A 20,600-nucleotide genomic window follows, 5' to 3' on the forward strand; every position below is an offset into this window, starting at 1 on the left:
TCTGGTGTCGCCCCCCCTTCGTTGCCTCTCCGACCCCTCCGCCTTGATTTTCCTCCTGCCACCCTGGTCACGAAACCCTTGCTCGGAGACCAAAGGATTATTCTCGGTCCCGAAGTCGGGTTAGACAAGGGGGCCAACCCCCAGAGCTGGGGGGCAGTGGTGGCGGCTGGTGGAGAGAGAAGTAGAGATGTGACAGGGAGGGCCTGCAAGCGATCCAATTTGGATATTGCGGCCTGGTATTAACCGGTGATTGAGAGGTTCAAGGCAGATCCTCCCGGGGCCGTTTGCAGCCACATTGGAACTGGGCCGTTGGAGAGTTCGGATCGCAGCTTTTCGCCGATCCATGATCTTTGTGAACACCATACTATGGCACAAACATATGTATGGACCATTTCCTGTCATGGGCCTCCTAAGCGTGAGCGTCTATCCTGTTAATCTCTCTGGAGCACAGGTAGCGCTTGTCCATCGCATAGGGCAGCATTTTCGCCTGAAGAAAATTGGTAACGTAGCCTCATTCGTATCCTGATGGTAGCACTTTCCTTCCCTTCGGCCGAGGACAAACAGATGACTATGTTGCGTCCCCCTCGAAAAAGCGCGCCAAGCGCCAGCCTGCAACGTGTGAGTCGTGAGTCAACGTACCAACGTCTTACGCTTGCTCGTAGGAGATTGGATTCTACTATTTCATGTCGTGGTCACCAACCGTGCATCATTTCGACTCGCGCCTGTACACTGTCACATTCTCATTGCCAATGTACGATGTGCCCCCGGCTCGATGGCACCTCCACGATATGCACGCTACCCCCAGCATGAGAAGTCGTTGCAGAGCGTAATCAGGTCAGCAGCTCTGTCGCTAAGAATAACGTCATGCTTCACATCTACTTCTCTTTTGGCCAATACTCTGCTACCACTGGCTGCCAGTCAGCAGCCAAAGGCTACTGAAGCCAACTGCACTCGCATCGGCGGGACTTGAAAGACAATCCGCGGACTAGGGAGAAGACAAGGAGGGGGTGTCGTCTGTATCTCTGTCGTCACACAAGTCGCCCTCGCAGCAGGTTGGCGTAAAAGAAATCAGGTCATGCTGTGGCGGCGTTCTGGGTCAGCATTCAAAGCTAAGTCGCCGCCACCACGCAGTGCAGGACTGTCACGGTCTTCGAGCGGCTGTCTGTCTTGGCGAGAATACATGGCGCATAGTAAAGTAACGGGTTCAGGGTGTGGTTTGCGCGGCTTTCGGAATGGCTGTCATCGCGACCCCTAAGGGCGATCCATTGGGCGGAGCTTAGGCGCCGCTGGCAAATCGCTTCCGTCGTGCGGGGGGGCTCGGATAATGCACACCGGAGGATGGTTATGTCTGCACCCTCTATCTCTTTCTCGCGGTCTGACTTTCAGACAGTAGTATCCTTGCGTACATTGGCAAGTCGTTTTGTGTCTGCTGATCCGGAAGATTTACACCGAAGCGAGGGCGGAAGAAGCCCAAGGCGGCGACCGACTCATCCGCTCGAGGCGTACAGTTTGCTGTTCCCTGTATCAAGCTATAGCGTGATGGGACGTTCGATGGACCGCAAGCAGCCGCGTGCATGGCCTCAAGCGCATGAGAGGCTGAGTGTCGTCGAGACTTTCGCCACTCTGGTTGGTAAATGATGTCGGTGAGGAGAGGAGCTGGTGTTAGCATCGGCCTGGAGCAGATCTAAAACGAAGTGGCCATTACCGCAATTTACCCGAGGCAGGGGAAGCACGTTATCGATCTTGGCTGCCTGCCCGTTCTTCTATCAGGTGGTGCTGTGTGCCCTGCACCGTGCGGGATGTCGCAAGTTGGTGAAGGTGGGGGAGAAACATCTTCGGAAACCGCAAGGTGGCCTGGTCTTTCGATCCATAAGCTACTGGCAAAAGAAACGTGGGCGCAGCAACCATGTTACCTTATTTTCCCGGCTTGTTGAAGACAAGGCCTCGAGGACAAGGCAGCATCAGAGAGTAGGGCATAAGGGATAATAAGGCAGCGGCTAGCATGTAGACGCGTGCGCCTCTGTGTAGACCGACAATCGTCACACGAGGCGAAGGCAGGGATGAGCTGCCCCACCGGATAGACTCAGATTGGACTGAGCAGGCAGTGAGCACACGCATCAAGCGCTTGACGAGGCAGCCCAGCCCATCATCTTCAATGTCCTCTGCCTGTTTCCAGTGTTGCGCAGCATCACCCTTGCCTCCCACATCCCTGGAAGTGTGGAAGGAGCCTACTTCCTTCCTCAACATGCCAGATCCAAGTGCTGATCTCGCCCAAAGCGGATAGATGAAAGTTTGCTTGCCAAGTACTGGTATTGGTGGGTTTGTTCTTGCGATCAGCTCACCATGCTGCACAAAAAACCAATCGGGAGATGTCTCGAGCCAATACGAGAGGCGTAGACGAAGGGACCAGCAGAAATGGGTTGTGTCCTTTCTTATCCTCTTTCCCAAGAGAAGTAATATACTGGTCGTTGTTTTGTGTGTCCTTCAAGTAAGAATGATGACAATTTGGGAAAATTAGAGAAGAAACTGATATGGGACTCCCGGTCACAGTCCCCTCTCCACTATCATGCTTTATCACCAGCTAACCCCGTCCCAAGGTTACCGGATGGAATGATCTGTGGGTCACTGACAGGGATTGCCATGCCGCGGCTGAACTAGCCTGACTTGGCCCATATGCTAATCTCGACGACCCTCGTCTGCGCTCCCCAATCACGCATGGAACACACCACCGTTTGCTGTTCTTGCATCTCTCGGTAGCCAATCATATCCTTTCTATCCCAACATTGACCGTTGGAGTCATCCTCTGCTTCCGCATTGTTTGCTCCCGGCAAGGGCTCGAGTCCACCAATTCCCTTAGGCATTGCCCTCACCTCTGTTGTCGAATTTGCACAGTGCTCGATGATGCTGACTCCTGAGGCCCGTACTTTCTTCAAATGCTTGCTCTATTTGCCACTAATATGTATAGTCTAGATAGCAACGGCCACGCAAACAACCCCCAAATGACTCCCAGAGAATGCAAGGTGGCCCCAACACATACAAACTCCATACCAATTGCCCTCTGGGCACTCGGGAGCGGTCAAAACATCGCTGAAGACCAGCAGCGTCTTGATGCAGTCCACAGTTATTTGCAAGCATGCAGAGCCTCGACAACCTTCTCCAGCACCCCTTGGCCTCGGGGGAACAGCCTCTAGCGTGACATACAAGCACCCTCAGATTTTGAAAGCCCCGAGTGACAACCCGGACCCAGACCAGCCCCCACAGAAAAAAAAGAAACAGAGAAAGCAGGCAAGCATAAGAAAGTCATCTCGTGGTTTTCGTCAACGTCGTTTCATCTCCCGAATTGTCCGCATTGCCTCCGCTGTGTGTTTTTCCAGTTTCGTGACTCGTATCGTTCCTCTGGCGCAAAAGCTGGTCAAGGGCACTTTCGTCAAGCTGGGAGAACATGGTCGGGGAGAGTGCCATGTCGAAAGAGTCAGCACTCAAGAAAGAGGCTGCTTGAATTTCCGTGTGGAAGGAATCTTGGGGAGCAAAGGTCCCAGAGCTGTGAATTTCCTCTTTGCCTACGTTGTGGAAAGAATCGAGAAGCAGAGTGTCGCCAAGGAAGTTGCTGACAACTGATGATGACTCTGGGCGAGATGAATACCTAAAACTGGCCTTTTTTACTGGAAAACTGATTATATTCGAACCATGAACTGATGTTGGCGCGATCTCTGACCGCTTTTCGAAGAGGCTGGCGTGGGCTTGTGCGTTTGCTGCTACGCCCGACAAGTATGGTGGCGGGCTGGCAAGAAATGCCGTTTCGCTGGACGGGAATATTTCTTGTTTGATGTCAAGATCGATGTGGTAACGATCAGATTCTTGGGGGTATGCTGAAGCCTGTTGGTGGTTGTAGTCGTTGTATAGCAAACCACTGCCGGTTTGTTGCTCCTCCCGACCAATGGAGGCCGTGTCACAAATATGTTCTGTGTCATCTGGGCTCTGATATGCTGACTTGGGTAAGCTTTGTTCTTTCCCATAATAGGGCGGACTCACTTGGATCATAATGATAAACTGTGCAGTGATCATAAATCTCTTGCTGGTTCGTGACTGCAGAGACGTTTGCGAGTGGCATTGGGGCTCGCACCATCTGGCCCTGGGCATTTCGCACGCAATATGCGGCCTGAAACTGATGAGGATGACCGAACTCGGAGAGTACCCATTCTCCTTGCGGAAATGTCGCTGAAGACGTAAGAAAGTTGAGATCGTGCCGTGGTAGGACCTCGTTCATTCCTGGTGTTCGCAAGACCACGCGAGGTTCGATGGCTGAAGGTTCGTCAGTCCGAGCCATTATGAATGGGAAATCAGATTTATTGATGGCGTAAGGGCTCCAGAATATGGCAATGAAGTGTGCGGTGTGGGAATAAGTTCTGTGTAGGGAAGAAGAATGTCGGATGTAAGAGTTAAAGGCAGTCGAATGTCTTTCATAAGTACATAGGTTCAACAGCTAGGGATAGAATGCAAAAAGAGGGTGAGCGGGAAGTAGAAGGAGGTTACTGGAGATTTATAACGCTTGACCAAATGGAGTAGTCGCGATGACATCTGCGAATAAATCTTGGAACAGATTGGAGGAAGATGTTCTTGGAAATTAAAGACAAGCCCTGAGCAAAAAAAAAAAAAAAACCTGCCCCTCACTGGGGCCTCCCTGGGATGAGCCGAGAATGACAAGTGTGGTTGGAAGGGATCCTCGGGGGAAAGGGAAAGCAAGTAACCCAAACCATGCAATTGCATTTTTCAACTTCCGGCTGGGTCGCCCACAGAGACGTAGGCACGTCGTCAAACCTTTGTCAATGGCGGGCTGCACGGCTCAGACACATCTAACTAAGTCTGTCATACGCCAATTTACGAAACAACGAGAACATAGGGACACCGAGGAGGGCGTTCGGGCGATACCTTACCCTCTTTCTTCCTATTTTCCGGGATCCCGGATTGGCAAGCTGACTGGCAACGATCGGTCCGGCATCTAAGTCTGAGAATCTGTCACGGACCACGGCTTCATTTCATGGGCTTTGATACCGACCGGACAGCTGGGTTTTGATGCCGCGGAAGGTAATTATACGCGAGAATGAAAGATGCATGCTTTCATCCTCGATGCACAGCCCGCCAAGTGATCAGACGACAGGGAGCCAAGCGCGCCGATGGTTTTAGCAGAAGACCGACGTGTAAACTTTGCTGGAGCGAGATCGCCGACTCGGGGACCTACCCTGGCACCGTTGGCACTAGCAAACATGCAGACCCAAGTAACGTATCATGGCAGAGCGATTTCTGCTGGCTCCTCAGGTAAATTTTGACCGACAATAATAGACCCCCACTTTCCAAGAAATGTTGAAGTATGTGACGTCGGAACAACTGTTGCCTCAAAATAGCGGTTTACGTCTCTCGGCTCAAGTCACCACTTCAACGGTGGCTGACAAGAGGGAAGTTCCCCGAGGGGTCGCCGGAGGGGAACAGATGCCGCAGAAATCTGCAGGAAGAACGCCGAGGTGATGATAGCGAAGGCAGGCTGTATCAAGAAGTGTCGGTGCTGAGAAATCAAAGGGTGCCGCATAGTGGCCATTTTTGGTCTCAGTGACACCTGGTAGTGACCTTTTGAGTACTCACATTGAGTTCGTTTAAGGTCCGGAGGCCTAAGCCAGTCGGAGGTCAAGGTACCTGCATCTTCGAGCCATCGTCCAGAGAAAGCAAGCAAGTATTACCTTGCACTTCTTCCTATGTACCATGCCAGCGACGTCTCGATGATGCATGATCACAGTGTACAGTACAACAAACAGCCTGGTGACCAAACCGGCCGCGGGAGGAAGACAACCACCCTCCAATCCGAACACTGGCATGATATGGGAGTGATAAGGTACACACACACATACACACATCCCCAGATGCAAACCTTTAACCCCCCCCCCCCCGATCAAGCTGCAATAGGAAAGCAATAGCCCCCTGCAGCTTTCAAACACTGGTTACGTTGACATCGGAGCCAGTCATCCCTCCCTGGGACTTCCTCGCTTCCTGAGGGGGAAAGAAAGAAAAAGAATGAGAGAAAAAGTGAGTCTTTCTTCCCCAATTTAGGTCCCTTTCCCTGCACATGGCCCAATCCTGATCCGCGATGGCAAGGGCCATGTTGTCTCCCTCGAATCTCTCCCCAGCGCCTCCCGGATCACCCTCCGTCGTCATCCATCGGACGCCTTATTCCATCTTCTTATTTATGACCATCGGTACATCCCCAGCTCACCGCGTCTTTCTCCCATCACCGCCCAGGACCAAGCTATCGGTCTGTTGAACCTCGAATGCTGATTTGTCGTCTACGGTTTCATTGACGAACACAAGACATCTACAAATACCCAATTGACAGCGCATTCTACCTTACACCGCCATTTGAATCTACATTCTCATTCATTATGGCGCTGAATTTCAACCCCGGTCAAATCATTGTTCGCAACATCGACCCTACGCAAGTCGACCCCAACGTTCTTCGCGCTGTAACAGAGACCCTGGATCTCCACCTAAATACCTTTGAGTCCACCGTCGCCGTCTCCGGCTGGGATTACATGGCCTACGGCGAAGAAGGCCGGCTGTTCATGGCATTACAGATGGGGTATGTACGGGCACTCTATGGTTTCTGTGCAGGTGCTACTACTCTTCCTGTCTGGCGTCGGTTTCTGATCCATCACAGACGCATTCTCCGTAAGCCTGTCATGTGGGTGAAGGATGGCATACACAACAACGTGGACAGATGGGTTCTTGGCCCCTGCGACAGATTCATCGCCGGCATTCACATGATCGTTTCTGTCGACGGCATCGCCGTCGTTGTGCGGCGGCCTCCACCTCAGCTCCTTGAGGAGGCACCTGGCGCGTTGGTCCCCTGCGTTAACGCTCCCGAAAGGACACCAAAGATAACTCGCCCGCCCAATGCTTTCATTCTCTACCGAAGCGATTTTCAAGCCCAACTCAAGCTGATGAACCCGCACATCCAAAACCATGACATATGTAAGCGGAGAGAAACCGTCTTTGACACGAGTGCCATGACTAACCTCTGTATAGCCAAAAGGTTAGGCGCCGCCTGGAATTCCGAGTCACACGAAGTTCGAGAGAGATATAGAGCGCTCGCAAAAGCCTACAAAGAGCGCCACAACAAGATGCACCCGGACTATCGGTATACTCCACGCAAGCCTTCCGAAAAGCGTCGTCGAAAACCGCAGAAGCGCGTCACTCCAGTCCACCCAGCTAGTCGCCCAGGCCTTGAAACCGTATCATAAACCGAAATATGCTCAACAAAGGGGCAGCCGTCGTTTTTCATATGCTTGTAGAAAGGTCGAATAATTTGCAATGTTAAGTGCAATATTTGTTTAGTGTTTTTGGAATACCAGGGAGGGACAGCGTTGGTGGAGTCGTCATGTTCATATTTCGTTGCTATGAGGCGTTGGCCCTTGTGCGGCCCCCAAAAAAGCTATCTTGAATAATCAGAAGCAATTCAGCTACCACGAAACCACATGCACCCATCGCAATGGCGAAGAAAGTGGGGGCAGCAAGATAACGCATCTAAGACTGCTCTTTCTTCCAGTCGCTGCTCCAGATGAAGGTTCCGCACCTCCACTCCGTCCCCTTCTCTTTTTCTCCCGACCTTCCGAGGGGACGGGGGCAAATATAGAACGACCTGCCTAAATCAAGAATCAGTCACAATTCAAGGAACAAGGGATAATAAAGGGACCTGTGGTGGCCCAAGAGGGATAAAGAACGCATGGTGAGTGTAGCAAAAGAGGGGGGGGGGGTACCTACCACAATTGACGCCCGGCTTTTTGGTTTGAAAGATGATGCAGGGCTCTCCATGCTCGCACCTAGGCACAACCCTCTTCCCCAGGTTAAACTTGGACCAAGACTCCTTGGCCTCGATGGGGTCAAACACCCTTTCCAAGGCGTCAAGCGCAGATGCCGTGGCGGCGGCGGAAGAGGACGTCGACGCCGAGGACGACGGGGAAGGGGCCGGTGGCGCCAGGACGTTTGACGCTGCAGCTACAACGCCGCTTTTGTTATTCATGGGCGATGACTGAATTGTCTCCGTCGCGTCGGGCTTGGCGGGAGTCGGTTTTGAGGACGGTTGCTTGGGTTTGAAGAAGCCTGTGAGGGTGCTCTGCTTGGAAGAATCGGCTTCGTTGGTTTTTGTCTTCTTTGCGGGACGTCTCGTTGGCGCCGTCGTTTCTAGTGGTCGTTTTACGGGAGAATTCGGTTGCGAGGACGCTGGTTTTGCATTCATAAGGACGAGTGACGGAATGCCAGGGTTGGACTGGACGGATGCTTGGGAAGCTGATGGTTCTGGAGTATCTTGTTGGTAGACCTCTGGCTCGTCTTGTTCTTGAAGTGTGGGTGGCTCGTTGGACATGATACTCTGCGACTCAAAAGAATTCGGAGTCTGGCTTGGTGAGGTTTTTGCGACGGGCTTTTTCATGAACATATCGCGGATGTTCCGCCTGCGATCGAACTCAGGGATGAGCTTGGCTGACAAGGGGAGCAGGTCTTTGGCTGACCACTCTCTGAGCCGCTTGCCGTCCCAAAACATGCCTTTGGGGTTCATGAGGTCCAGCACAGATGCATCTTTATCGTTGGCTTTGACCGTGTCGCCAAGGACTGCGTATACGGGACAGTGATCCGATCCCATCAGGCCCTCCTGAATGTTGGAGTCTGTGAACCAGCCCTTGATACCGGCGGAACAGAGGATGTAGTCGATTCGACTACCGTTGTTGGCCGGCCGCATGTTTCTTTTCGTGTCCCAGCAGGTAAACATGTCCTGTCGTGTGGGATGAAAGACCCGCGTCAAGTCGTATAGCACTGGCGTTTCTCTTCCTTCGTCCCTGTGGCCGGCAACCTGCCCGTCAAAGACCAGATGGTTGAACAATCGTCGACTCGGGGACCCCATCCACTCCTCCACCGACATGCCCTCCTTGCGCAGTGCCTCCCTGACATTACACGTATCAATCTCGTTACGAGTCACATTCAGGTCCCCCGCCAGGATGACTTGCTTCCCTGCCGCCACGAGGTTCCGCACCCGCGCGTCGAGGGCGTTGAGATACCCTAATCGGAACGAGTCACGCGACGAATCACGCGTGGCGGGGCTGTAGGTGCCGATCAGGACAAAGGCTGGGAACTCGAGGATGACGCATCGTCCCTCGGAGTCGAGCGTCGCCTCGTCCACCTCGCCTGGCAGCTGGCCCGGTCGTGGGTAGCCGCCGATCTGTTGAGCCTCAGGCAGCTCGCGGAAGCTGGTGGATGAGTTGGGAGGTGTGAGAATGCCTGTGATACCCTCCTCGGCGCGGATTGGACAGCACGTGGCATTGCGAGTGTAAATCGCAACGCCAGAATACCCTGGCCAATCAGTTAGATCATGCTAAATCACACCAAAAGTGACCAGGCTGGCTCACACCTTTCTTGTATTTCGGGAGACTGAAGAAGACATCCCAGCCGGGGACGAGAACCATGTCATCGCCAAGGTCTTTGCGCTGTATCTTTGTCTCCTGCATAATCACAATGTCTGCCTCCAAGATTTCAAACATTGTCTGACAAGCTAGTCAGAACAGAGTGGTAGCCCAAATGAAGCCCACAACTGCGGTGACAGACGTACCTGGAATGTTCGTTGGGTGCTCCATGGTTGGTAGCCAAACGGGTTTCTTGTGGACATGTTTTAGAACAGACATATAACATCGTTCATCTGAAGCAATCATACCTGATGCCGTTGACTGTAGCCGGACCTGTCAGTATCAGTCTGCCTTATGAGAGCATCAAAGCCGCTCACCATTCCATGTGGTGATGCGGAGTACCATCCTGTCCGCTTATTGATCCTGTTCTTGAGCTTAAAAAATCAAAACAAACAACTGCAGAAATTATAAGTGACAAAGTCAAGCTGCTTCCGGATCCATGCCCGAGGTATCCGAGTAAGGTGGCTAATGGCAAGGACGATTCATCAGGGAGTCTGACGTATGCGAGGCGAAAGGAGTCTCAAAACACCGCAACGTAATCTCAAATATCTCTAACAAGAGAACTATTTAAGCCTGTGAGACTTGGCGTACGTTAGGGTATTATAAAGAACGTGGCGTGATACTTGGATGCTCTTGTCAACGCGACGTAGTTGCCGTTACGGGAAGGAACGAACGCGAGCTTCAGCGCGGTGTCCCGTGATGTTGCACGTGACCTCGACAGCTTCCATTTACCACTGTCCCAGTTCCCCTAGAAGCCTTTGAATATGGAGTAGAGTGATGCAGTCATTCCGGAAGACACAATTAAACTCCAGAGTCATCTAACGATTCTTTCCTGAGTGCACCCTATGTCAGTCCCTCTGCTAAGACTTGCTTCCAGTAAACCTGCTCTTCCAGGGTATTTGAGCGGCTGAGGCTTACTACGTCCATCCCTTCCTACTTTCTCCGCGAATGGTTTAGTCATCCCAACCTTGGGTCCTTTGAAGCCTAACGATCCAGGCTACAAGAAAAGGCCGTGACGCTGCCCACTAACCGAGCTCTGGGTCTGACGGCTCCATACCGGAAGTTCCAAAATGACCTGATCACCGAACCTCCTCACAAAACCTCTTGGAAACCCACCACCTCCGAGCCGCCGGCCGACCGAAACAAACGAAGAAGAAAAAAACGAAGAGCACACCCTCTCCCTCTACCGATAAAGACAACCTCAAAATGCAGCGCCAGCTCCTCGCCGCCGCCGCGCGCGCCGCCCGTGCCCCGGCCACCCGCTCCACCGTCCAGCGCCGCTTCGCCAGCACCACCGACAACGCCTTCATCAGGGAGCGCGAGGCCGCCAAGCACCACGCCGCCGGCACCACTGGTTCGTTCTCCGTCGCTTTCGTTCGTCTATAGGGTCACCGTCCCCCGTGCTTCGGTTCAAGTCAATTGAAGCCAATTGACACCGGATCAAGGAAGGGAGCCAAAGGGAATGGGGGGGGAAGAAGCGAAGATCAAAACCTGGAAAACAAAAGGCTAACCCGATTGACTACCAGCCCTCTGGCGCAAGATCTCCATTTAGTATGCACTCACCCGAACCCCATAGATTTCCTACCCAAGCATCGCATACCCCGTCTGCGAGACGCCCACCCAGGAATTCTTGTCCGCCTCCGACTACGAGCACATTGGCATAGGGCGTGAGACGCATGTGACTCTGAGCGAACGCGGGGTCTGGTTTAGGGGCAGCATTCGGCAGGAGATTTTGCGACCGGACAGAAATGCTGACGAAATGTTCCTTTGCACAGCGCCTGCATCCCCGCCCTTGGCCTCGCCGCCGCCAACGCCTACGTCCTCTGGAACGAGCACTGGGAGCACTGGAGCCACCTCCCCCCTCTGGAGGAGCGCGTCGAGTACTCGTACCAGAACATCCGCACCAAGAACTACCAATGGGGCAACGGTGACAAGACCATCTTGTACGTATCATCATCCTCATCTTTGTTCTCTGTCCCCCCACCCCCGGAAGAAGAGAACTCGGTAAAATGTGGCTAACACTCCAAACAGCTGGAACGACAACGTCAACTACCACAACAAGGACAAGGCCTAAATGTGCCGTGCAAGGAACCACGACCAGAGTGAACGTGACATCGCCACCCTAGGGGGACGAGAGGAGCGATCCAATAGACTCAGGAAGACACGCCAGTTGAGGGGTAGACTATTCTGTACATTTTCCCTATGTCACAGCAATCGAGAGACTGCGGCCTTTTTCAAAAATCCCATCGTAGGCGCTACTCATACACTTACCCCTCTCTACGTGATTCACTGTGTTTTGTCCTGTTCTCCCGCCATGCTGTCCCCAAGTGGTAGTGACGGAAGGGGGAAAGAGAAAGAAAAAGAACAATATGCTCATATCGAAAGAGCTGCCGCATCCTTCCGCAAAGCCACATAAGCTGCCGCATAATCCGCCGCGAGAACCTTGTCTCCGGCGGCCTTCATGATGGTAGCCTTCTTGGCCATCATCTCGCACTGCCGCGTGACGTCCTCGATGCTCGAATAGTGGTCGAACGCCTTCTGGATCGCCCCCGTGGCCCGGGTCAGGTACTCCCTCCTCTTGGCTGATTGCGGTTCCATCTTGCCTGCCATGCCCATGTTGGCGTCGGCGAGGTACGAGTACAGCTGCCCACTCAACGCCGCCGAATCGCACTCGAGGCTTCGCGGCAGGACGGCTGTGAGGAGCTGCGACGAGGCCTCGAACTCCCCCAACGACGTCAGGATATTGGCAATGGCGCCAACGGCCTGCCACAGACAAGATACCAGCCTCGCCCGCCAAGCCATGCTGGCCGCGCGCATGGCGATCGTGAACCCCCGCTGTGTTCGTCCGCACTTGTCGTACAGATGGACCTTGATCAACATGAGTCTTACGCGGAGCGCAATGTCTCTCCTATCATCGTGCGTCGCCGCGAGCATGTCTTCGACCTTGTTGAAGGCCGCTTGCAGATCTCCTCGTCGGACGAGACAGTCTATATGGAGGAAGTCGACGACGAAGGACATGTCCGGCTCCAGGTCGTCCTTTTTGGACTGCAGAAGCTGCGAGAGGAGCTGCTCCGCGCCGTCGAGGTTGTTGTGATGCAGGTCCCGCTTCAGCTTGATGATGCCGCGATACTTGAACCAGTATTGGCTCGGCTTCCACGACCGGAGCGAGTTCTCGTCTAGCGCCTCCATTTTCTGCAGCGCCTCGTCGAATTTACCTCGTGCAACCAGCTGTGATGCCAGGCGTGACGTGACCTTCAGCTCATCGTCGAAAATGGAGTGTCTCGCGTGACACCGCAAGAATATCTCGCAGTCCATGGCCGAGAGCTGTGCGAGCCCCAGTCTGTCCCACAAGGCAATGAGGATGGAGAGCTGGGCGCCAAACATGTTCTTCATGTTCCGTTCGACAATGAGATGCGAGCTGCGAACCATGAGCTCAACCGAGGTGGCGACGCTCTCGCCGTTTGCCAGGCCAAGCTTCGCCTCGCTGAGCAACACTGACGCCCAAAGTGTCCACATACCCGTCTCCTTCGCTTTTACGCGGAGATATGACAGACTCTCCTTGGCTGTACCGAGCAGGCTGTCAGCCTCTAAGTCTCTGACCAGGTCCGGATGTGCTCTGCCAAAGTGGAAGAGCCAGCTGAGGGCAAAGTTCAGACAGGTCATGTCGCGATTCTCGCGAGCCGTAGAGACGGTTTCGAGCATGGCCGCAACGGCGTCCCTGTAACAGCCAAAATCCGCCTGCAGGACAGCCAGATTCATCAACGCGTACTGGTAGAAGAGCCTGTCTCGACTCTGCATAGTATAATCGAAGTATTGATGAAGGAAGTCGAATGCGGTGGGATAGTCACCGGATCTCCAGGCGTCAAGAAAACTGGGCCTGGTCAGTTTGGGAATAGTCGGTAGTGAACTCGAGAACAAACCTCAGGTAGTGCCTCAAGCTGGGCACGAGAAAGCTGTCGCCGAGAAGGTCGTGAAACTGATTTCGGAGCTCCAAAGGTATCCGATTGCCGAATTCTGCATTCGTCAGTATTGGTACCGCAACGTATTTCTCCGATGGCAGGACTCACTTTGCATCTGCTCGATTTGGAACTCGAGCAAGAGCTCGATATCATCCGTGCTCACAGGCACAGTGGATGGAGTGCCACTCTTCACCATGTCTCCGTACACAACAGACGTGAGCGCAGCCACGCCATCCAAGTCCCATTCCGCCTGCTCGCCCGCCATGAGCACATGGTCGAAGCTCAGCCGACCGAACGAAGGATTTCTCTTCCGCAGGTAACCCGCCGTGGGCTGCCGGTACTGCACGAAGTCCGTCCAGAGCTGAGTCGACTCGTGGAACTGTAACCGCGAGAACTCGAGCTGGCACCGCCTCACAAACTGACCCAGCGGCGAGTTCCTCGAAAGCGTGATACCCGGTCTCTGCTGCTGCTCCTGCCACAACTGTGCCGCGACTGCCTCGTCGCCCTCGGCGGCACGCCGCAGCTCCTCCTTGGTCTTGGCGAGGCACTCCGTCTGGCGGCCGAAGAAGTCGTGAAGTTGATCAAGCGAGTTGATGCCCCATAGCTTCGCGAGAAAGGTGTCCCATAGCTTGCGGCCTGGCAGGCCGACGACGACGGAGTGGGCGCTTAGCAACTTCTCGAAATCCTTGATGCCTATGACGAGGCTGACGGCAGTCTCGGCCTTGCGCCATCGCGTATCCTTGCGGGCGGCGGTGATAAAACTTTGCGGATCCGGGTCTAGCAGGTGGGATGTGACAAAGGAGAGCACGGGGATGATGGCCGTGGTGGGGACGTGTCCGTCCGTGTAAAGCTCGATGAGGGCGAGGATGCCGATTTTGGCGGGCGTTAGGTATCGGGACATTGTGCTGGGGTCTCCGGGTCTTCGCACGATCCTGTATGAGGAAATTTTCTCTGCTTAAATCTTCTTGACGACTGGTTCATCCGGTGGCGTGTGTTGAGCCTCGAGATACGCGGTCAACCATGTTTCCAAGGGCGCCGGCAGGTGAAGAGGTAGGCGCGTCGGCCGGCGCCAAACAGTACAAGCAGGTGGGTTGGGCGAGTGAGCGACAGGACACTTGAACTAAGGCAGCATTCGTATTCAAGGTAATCCGACAGGCAAGAAACACAGCACACGATCTTCAGCCCGTCAGTCACAATGTTGTCAGTGAGGTTTCTGAGTGAAGTTGAGGGCTCCACCAAGGTTTCTGAGAAACATGATTGGTCACGGATAACCCGTCACAGAAAGCTCTCCCGCCCAAGCAGCGACCCTGAGACCGTCCCTCAAAATTTATGGAAACGCTTTTTGACACTTGACGTCGCGCGTTTCTACTGGGTGTTCCGCTGGGCTTCATGGGTGTTGTACGTTTGTATGTTCGCACAGCAATAAAACATATTGCCGCATCATTTACGCCAATTGCCGTCTTATGTTCACGTTGTGCTGCCATATCATACAGAGGGTATGTTACAGTTCCCTGGCCAGGATCTTACCCTGCCGAACTTGCCGCTGCCTCCAAATCCCCTTGTCGAATGGACTCGGCTTCCCTCGCTAGATTAATGAAACCCCGAGAGAGTCTGCTCAACCAGCATTGGCCGTCTAGGCCCAGCCCAGTCGCAGCATGGTCGAAGCCGTGTCTCCTGATCTCAGGACGCATACTTCACCTTTCCCTCCACCGGATGCTCTTCCCCTCCCGATTCCTCAACTCGCTCTCCCTCGCTTCCCTGGCCTCCTGCGCAGCCATCATGTCCCCGTCACTCTCCTCCACCGCCTCTTCGACATCGTTCGTCGCCCAAATCCTTTCAATGCATAACTCAAACGGACCCGGCACACGATCTGTCAATCCCAGGCCGACAGTCGTGACCTTGGACCGCAGCATTTCCATCTGTGGTTCGACCACGAAGCCGTGATTCGTCCGCACAAAGCCGTTCCACCTGATGAACACCGTCTCCCATTCGCCCGGCCGCTTCGCGAACAGTCGGTGCTGGTGCAGGTCTGTTGGCACTACCGAGTCCGTCTGCAGATTGATAAAGTAGCTCCGCCGGTCCGATTTTACGCGCAACGCGAGATACGAGTACGGGTCAATATCCCAGACCGCCTTGCCGAACAGAGTCGGCTTCTGGTCCGGCGTCCTCCATGCTGCGAAGCCTGTGCGTTGAATCTTGGGGTCGTTTTTGGGGAGGTCGGTGGATATCGTGCCGTGAAAGCGGGCGTAGCCCCGGGTGCTACTTGCCGGGCTGCTTTGCGACGAGGTCGTCGTTGTGAAGGGTAGGGAGGGGACCCATTCGAGGGCGCCGTGGGAGAAGCCGCCAATCTCTTGGTCAGTCATGATTTTGCAGTCGTCGGTAGAGCCAGGCGTGCGAAAGTCTTGAAGGACAAATGGGCCCGAAGGGCCCTTGATCCCTTCGGCTTTCACGGCTGCGACGGGCACGACAGGTTAGTGCTCCGTGAGGTCTGGGCAGTGGTACCAAGTTTCTTCTTACCAATACTCGCGCGCCGTTTGAATTCGTCCATGGTTCGGGCCCAGATGCCTTTGTTCAACAGCGACGGTGTCGCCCGCATCTTTTCGACGTCTAGCCGGCTGCGCCGACAGATTCGGTTTTTGGGTGTAGAGGACTGAGGGTCGAGGGAGCTCGGCTCGCGAGCGCGGTTCGCCTGGGGTTTCTTGCAGTTCGGGTGACTTTTGCGAGTAAGGCTGGCCGTTATCCTCGACGGGATGGTTCGGATTGGTACAGAGGGCCGTGTGAAATTGCTTTGCTAAACTGATCTTCAGCTCTCGTAGGACTTATTTTCACTCGAATCGTTGCCATTGGAGCTTCTTCCATGAAGCTTGAGCTTTGAACCGGGACAAAGATGCCCCGTGCTCCGCTTCCATCCCTGCCTCTTTTTCTCCCATGAAGTACACTCAAAAATGATTCTGCGAGGTCCACGATATGTTTTCTTTCGATTGGAGTATCATGTGTTTTTTGTTTACCATTCAAGTCTCATGTCGTCTGTTACCTCGGATATTTTTTTCGGACAGTACTCATGTTTGTTCGATGAGCTTTTTTGAGTCCGCCGTTTCCCGGCTTCACTCACCTTTGCGTACACGGGATCCATGGCATCTTCTGCTAGAAGCCGTGGACCATGAGACCAAAGACATCACGAAAACACGCGAGGAAAGACGCCCGTATTGATCTACTCAAGTGTGTATTTCTGACCATCTATCCGTAAAGGTAGTGTTCGCCACATCCTGAGTAAACGAAGACGGATGTGCCTATTGCACATTCCAACATCTGTATCTATAGCCCTGTCCTTGCTTGGTCTCTATGACCGATCCACCGTCCTTAATCCTTGACGATCATCCCGAGCCCAAGAACCCGAACTGCCTACCGTGTCTGAGAACCCACACCTATTTTTGGGGTTGTTGTTTTTTGGTTTTTGCTTGACGTAACAAAATGAGAAAAAGACCTGAGCAAAAGAAGGACATTCGAGAAGATAAAAAGAGGGGAAGCCCGAGGGTTTCAACGAAAGGGAAAATGTGGTGTGGATGAAGACAGCACGGCAAGGATGATTAGTTCTTAGTAGTTGCCGACCGAACCCTCGCCAACGTAAGGCTGGCCATTCTCCGTCATGACAGGCTCAGACTGGGTGACATTGACTTGGTTAGTCTCGATCTGCTGGGCGGGGATGGACTGGGGAGCGAAGCCGCCGTTGAGGTGAGGCTGACGAACGGGCGACGAGAAAGCCGCAGCCGCGAATGCGGCGGGATCGACGGGGAACGGGGTCCAGAGAGGAGTGCCGTGACCGTAACCCCAGAAGGGCATGGGCGTCGCCTGCTGAGGAGTGATGAAGCCAACCGAGGATCCAGGGCCCTGTGAAAAAGCACCTTGGGAGAAAGCGCCCTGAGAGTAGGGGCTGCCAGCGTAGGGGCTCGGGTTGTAAGCCATGTTGTTATGCATGGGAGTGGCAGCCTGTGCAGGGACAGGAGGAGGGGCCATGGGGAACTGCATGGGAGTCTGACCCATGTGCTGACCGGCGGACTGATGCATGTGCATTCCTTGGACCATCTGATGCTGGGTCTGGGAAGCCATCTGCTGCTGAGCCAGCTGGGTAGGCATCTGCTGATCCTGGATCTGGATAGGCATCTGAGCCTGCATCTGCTGCTGAACAGAATGCATCTGCTGCTGGACGGGGTGTATCTGAGTCTGCATGTGGTTCTGCATTCCCTGAACGTTATGCGGGCCCTGAGCATTCTGGCGAGCGTTCTGGCGAGCGTTGAGATGAGCATGAGCGTTCTGCTGCGCGTGGTCGCTAGAGGCCATCATGATGGCCTGGGTGGAATGGTGCGAAGCAGGTCGCATCATGGAAGGGGTGCCCTGGATACCCTGGCCATAGGGCATAGAAGAAGGACCAGCCTCAATGGCCTTGATGCCTCTCGGGCCGAAAGCAGGAGTGGAAGGAGGATTGCCGCCGTTGATATCCTCGTGAGAGCCATTGCAGTTGGAGCCATGACCCTGGCTGTAGTCGTTGCCCGAGTTGTAGCCATTGCTCTGGTTGCGGGCGGGATCGCGGCGGCGTTTGTCGGTGCGACGTTCAACACGAATGAAGGATCCCTGTATGTTGTTCAGGTGCTGTTGAGCCTCGTCAGTCATCTCTTTTATCGCCAATCGTCGGAAGACAGGCAGCAAAACTCACATAGCGCTCAATGGCAAGGTCGGGGTACGACGCGTTGGTGAACTCGACGAAAGCAATGAGCTTGGGGCCCTCTGCATACTTGTCGTCAGTACTTAATCCCCATATGCTCCAAGAAAGGAGGGATGCTTACCGCGAGCGTACTCGAGGCGCTTGGCCTGAACCGACACAACGGCGCCGATATCCTCCATGAGGATTCGAACGTCGTTCTCGGTGAAAGTCAGGGGGAGGTCTCCAACGAAGATGGAGCGGCGATCGCGATCATAGTGGTCAAGAAAAGCGCGGTCAGAGTTGCGGGCTCTGGCCTGCATGGCCTTCTTGAAATCGAAGGGGTCGACTCTGTACGTCTTGTTGAGGCGGAACGCTCGAAGAACCTGCTGGGACGGGTCGAAGACCTCGAACTGAACTCGAATCGTGACGGGCAGCTGAAGCTGCTCCCGAATCTGGGGATCAAGCTGGCGTAAGGTCTCGATCACGCCAAAGGGATGCAAGAGCTCGTTCGCCTCTTCCATGGTGATGTCCACTTGATCACGACGGTAGATGATGTACGTGCCTATGTCAATGAGTATCGGTGATAGTTGCGGATGGAAAATAAGGGCAATCTTACGGTTGGCTCGAACCGTCTCTGTGCGGCAGGGGCGACCGAGAATCACGGATCCCTTGCCGTTGATGCGAGCATCCTCAGCATGCTCCTTGGTCTGTGGAAGTGTCAGTATGAGAACGTGGTGACCTCAGGTGTCTCAAGAAGAAACTCACGGTAAACTGGCAAAAGCCAAAGGGAAGACCCTGAGGATCGCGACGGATCTTGACGAAGACGACACCAAATCTCTGAAACTCCTTGATGACAGCCGCCTCGAGGGTGATATCATCCTTGTACTCAGGCAGACTGATACGAAAATTAGCGGAGACCAACGAGAGTGATTACTTTGGAGACTGATACTCACTTGGCAACGAAGATGCAAGCGCCAGTGGGGTAGGTAGCTTGAGGATCGGACGCGTTGCGCATGGAGGATCCGCCCTTGATGGGAGATCCGCCGACGTAATCGCCGCGACGAACGACGCCCTTGCCCTTGAAATCGGGGTTCTGAAGATGACCCTGACCAAGGCTGTAAGAGCCAGAAGGCACAATCGTAGAGCGCTGCTCAGAGCCGTCCACGGTGTCCTGGAAGACGTCATCCTCTTCGTCAGTGTCCTGAGGAGGGAACTTGTAGGTCCGGCTGCGAAGCGAGGTCAGAATACGACTAGGTTTCAATCTTCTAAATTACTTACACAGTGGCCGTGGCGGACGAGGTAGGGCGCAGAGCTTGAGCTGCAGCCTGCGAACGGCGGGCGAAGCTGTTGAATAATGGTTAGCTACGACTGGAAAATCGAGAGTCAGTAACACGATGAGTGAGACTTGCCTGGGACTTCCTCGGAGAGAGGAAGAATCCGCATGAACCGGGCGACGAGCGTCAGCCGCGGCACCGTCGTCGAGTAAGGCGTACGGATTGTTGTGGGCGACAAACGCGTCGGGACCCGTGAGCTTGACACCGCCACCGCGCTCAACATCCTCTGATGAGGACGAATAGAACGAAGAGGTCTCGGACGACTTGCGAGAGTCCAGGTCTGTGGCTGAGAGGCGGCCAGGCTTCTTGGGGGAAGCCGACGCGGTCTTCATGATCTGCTCACGCTCATGCTGGGCGGTAAGCTTGTGAAGATGCTCCAAGAGCATCTTGTTGCCGGTAGAAGAGGGCATGATGGCGAATTGGGGTTTTTTGCAATCGTGATATTCGAAAGCGATGGGGTTCAAGATGTGTTTGTGAAACGGGGAGCTTGGGGCCGGAGATGTTTCAACTCGAAGTTGAAGAGGGGTTTGGTATGGAGAGAAGAGTAGAAGGAAGGCGGGGGATGGAGGGTGTAGAAGAGGAAAACAAAACAACAAAGATGGATTATTTTCGAGAAGGGTGAAGACAAATTCGAAAGTGAAGAGAGCGTGGGAGATATATTCCAAGCTGAGGGCTACCCTAGGGCTAGGAATATCTGGCTTGGAGTCGTGATGGCTGCTCTTGTCCTTCAAGCCCCTCACGGTGACCACGAGAATGGCGAGAACAGTCTTGATGAGTAGGATGGAAGGTACCGGCATGCTCTCGCCCTTCGTGAGCTTTGTAATGGTGGCTCTAGCCAGCCGGAGGCCAGCTTAACATGCCCATCCTCAAGGATGCCGCAAAATGAATCCACATAACTTGAGTTGAGCAAGGCAGACACAGAACAGCAAGATTAGTCTTTCTTGTTGAAGGCACTCGCCCATCATAGGTCTCAGCTGATAGCACTCACCAGTTTCTACTTACCTTGACGGCCAAGGCATACTCAATAACACATCAGAACAAGTGTGCAGTCGTAATCCTACTGGCCGTGAACTCACCTAGACTAACAAACTTTTTTCTGTATGAGTTGGCC

The 20,600-nt window shown here is 54.0% G+C and overlaps 7 protein-coding genes across 7 annotated transcripts; 2 read left to right on the plus strand and 5 right to left on the minus strand.

The window, feature by feature from the left end:
* Positions 1–2,966: 2,966 nt before the first annotated feature.
* CH63R_09969 (uncharacterized protein) lies at positions 2,967–4,327 on the minus strand (the record flags this gene model as incomplete). Its single annotated transcript, XM_018304943.1, has 3 exons — positions 2,967–3,187; positions 3,384–3,986; positions 4,033–4,327. 3 exons carry the CDS (start codon positions 4,325–4,327, stop codon positions 2,967–2,969), a joined length of 1,119 nt encoding a protein of 372 aa, XP_018154367.1.
* Positions 4,328–6,428: 2,101 nt separating this feature from the next.
* CH63R_09970 (mating type protein mat1-2-1) lies at positions 6,429–7,286 on the plus strand (the record flags this gene model as incomplete). The annotated part of the gene is made up of 3 exons (XM_018304944.1): positions 6,429–6,625; positions 6,704–7,017; positions 7,072–7,286. 3 exons carry the CDS (start codon positions 6,429–6,431, stop codon positions 7,284–7,286), a joined length of 726 nt encoding a protein of 241 aa, XP_018154368.1.
* Positions 7,287–7,569: 283 nt separating this feature from the next.
* On the minus strand, positions 7,570–9,575 carry CH63R_09971 (DNA lyase; the record flags this gene model as incomplete). Its single annotated transcript, XM_018304945.1, has 3 exons — positions 7,570–7,651; positions 7,866–9,387; positions 9,446–9,575. 3 exons carry the CDS (start codon positions 9,573–9,575, stop codon positions 7,570–7,572), a joined length of 1,734 nt encoding a protein of 577 aa, XP_018154369.1.
* A 1,128-nt stretch (positions 9,576–10,703) lies between these two features.
* Positions 10,704–11,571, plus strand: CH63R_09972 (Cytochrome c oxidase subunit VIa; the record flags this gene model as incomplete). Its single annotated transcript, XM_018304946.1, has 4 exons — positions 10,704–10,851; positions 11,024–11,048; positions 11,273–11,440; positions 11,529–11,571. The coding sequence occupies 4 exons, from the start codon at positions 10,704–10,706 to the stop codon at positions 11,569–11,571; spliced, it is 384 nt and encodes a 127-aa protein (XP_018154370.1).
* A 299-nt stretch (positions 11,572–11,870) lies between these two features.
* On the minus strand, positions 11,871–14,357 carry CH63R_09973 (Anaphase-promoting complex protein; the record flags this gene model as incomplete). Its single annotated transcript, XM_018304947.1, has 3 exons — positions 11,871–13,368; positions 13,418–13,511; positions 13,565–14,357. 3 exons carry the CDS (start codon positions 14,355–14,357, stop codon positions 11,871–11,873), a joined length of 2,385 nt encoding a protein of 794 aa, XP_018154371.1.
* Positions 14,358–15,150: 793 nt separating this feature from the next.
* Positions 15,151–16,052, minus strand: CH63R_09974 (Complex I intermediate-associated protein 30; the record flags this gene model as incomplete). Its single annotated transcript, XM_018304948.1, has 2 exons — positions 15,151–15,908; positions 15,974–16,052. The coding sequence occupies 2 exons, from the start codon at positions 16,050–16,052 to the stop codon at positions 15,151–15,153; spliced, it is 837 nt and encodes a 278-aa protein (XP_018154372.1).
* A 998-nt stretch (positions 16,053–17,050) lies between these two features.
* CH63R_09975 (RNA recognition domain-containing protein) lies at positions 17,051–19,899 on the minus strand (the record flags this gene model as incomplete). Its single annotated transcript, XM_018304949.1, has 7 exons — positions 17,051–18,103; positions 18,168–18,238; positions 18,298–18,862; positions 18,921–19,050; positions 19,109–19,381; positions 19,434–19,499; positions 19,649–19,899. 7 exons carry the CDS (start codon positions 19,897–19,899, stop codon positions 17,051–17,053), a joined length of 2,409 nt encoding a protein of 802 aa, XP_018154373.1.
* Between the last annotated feature and the right edge of the window lie 701 nt (positions 19,900–20,600).

Source organism: Colletotrichum higginsianum (assembly GCF_001672515.1).
Source record: "Colletotrichum higginsianum IMI 349063 chromosome 7 map unlocalized unitig_7, whole genome shotgun sequence".
NCBI lineage: Eukaryota > Fungi > Ascomycota > Sordariomycetes > Glomerellales > Glomerellaceae > Colletotrichum > Colletotrichum higginsianum.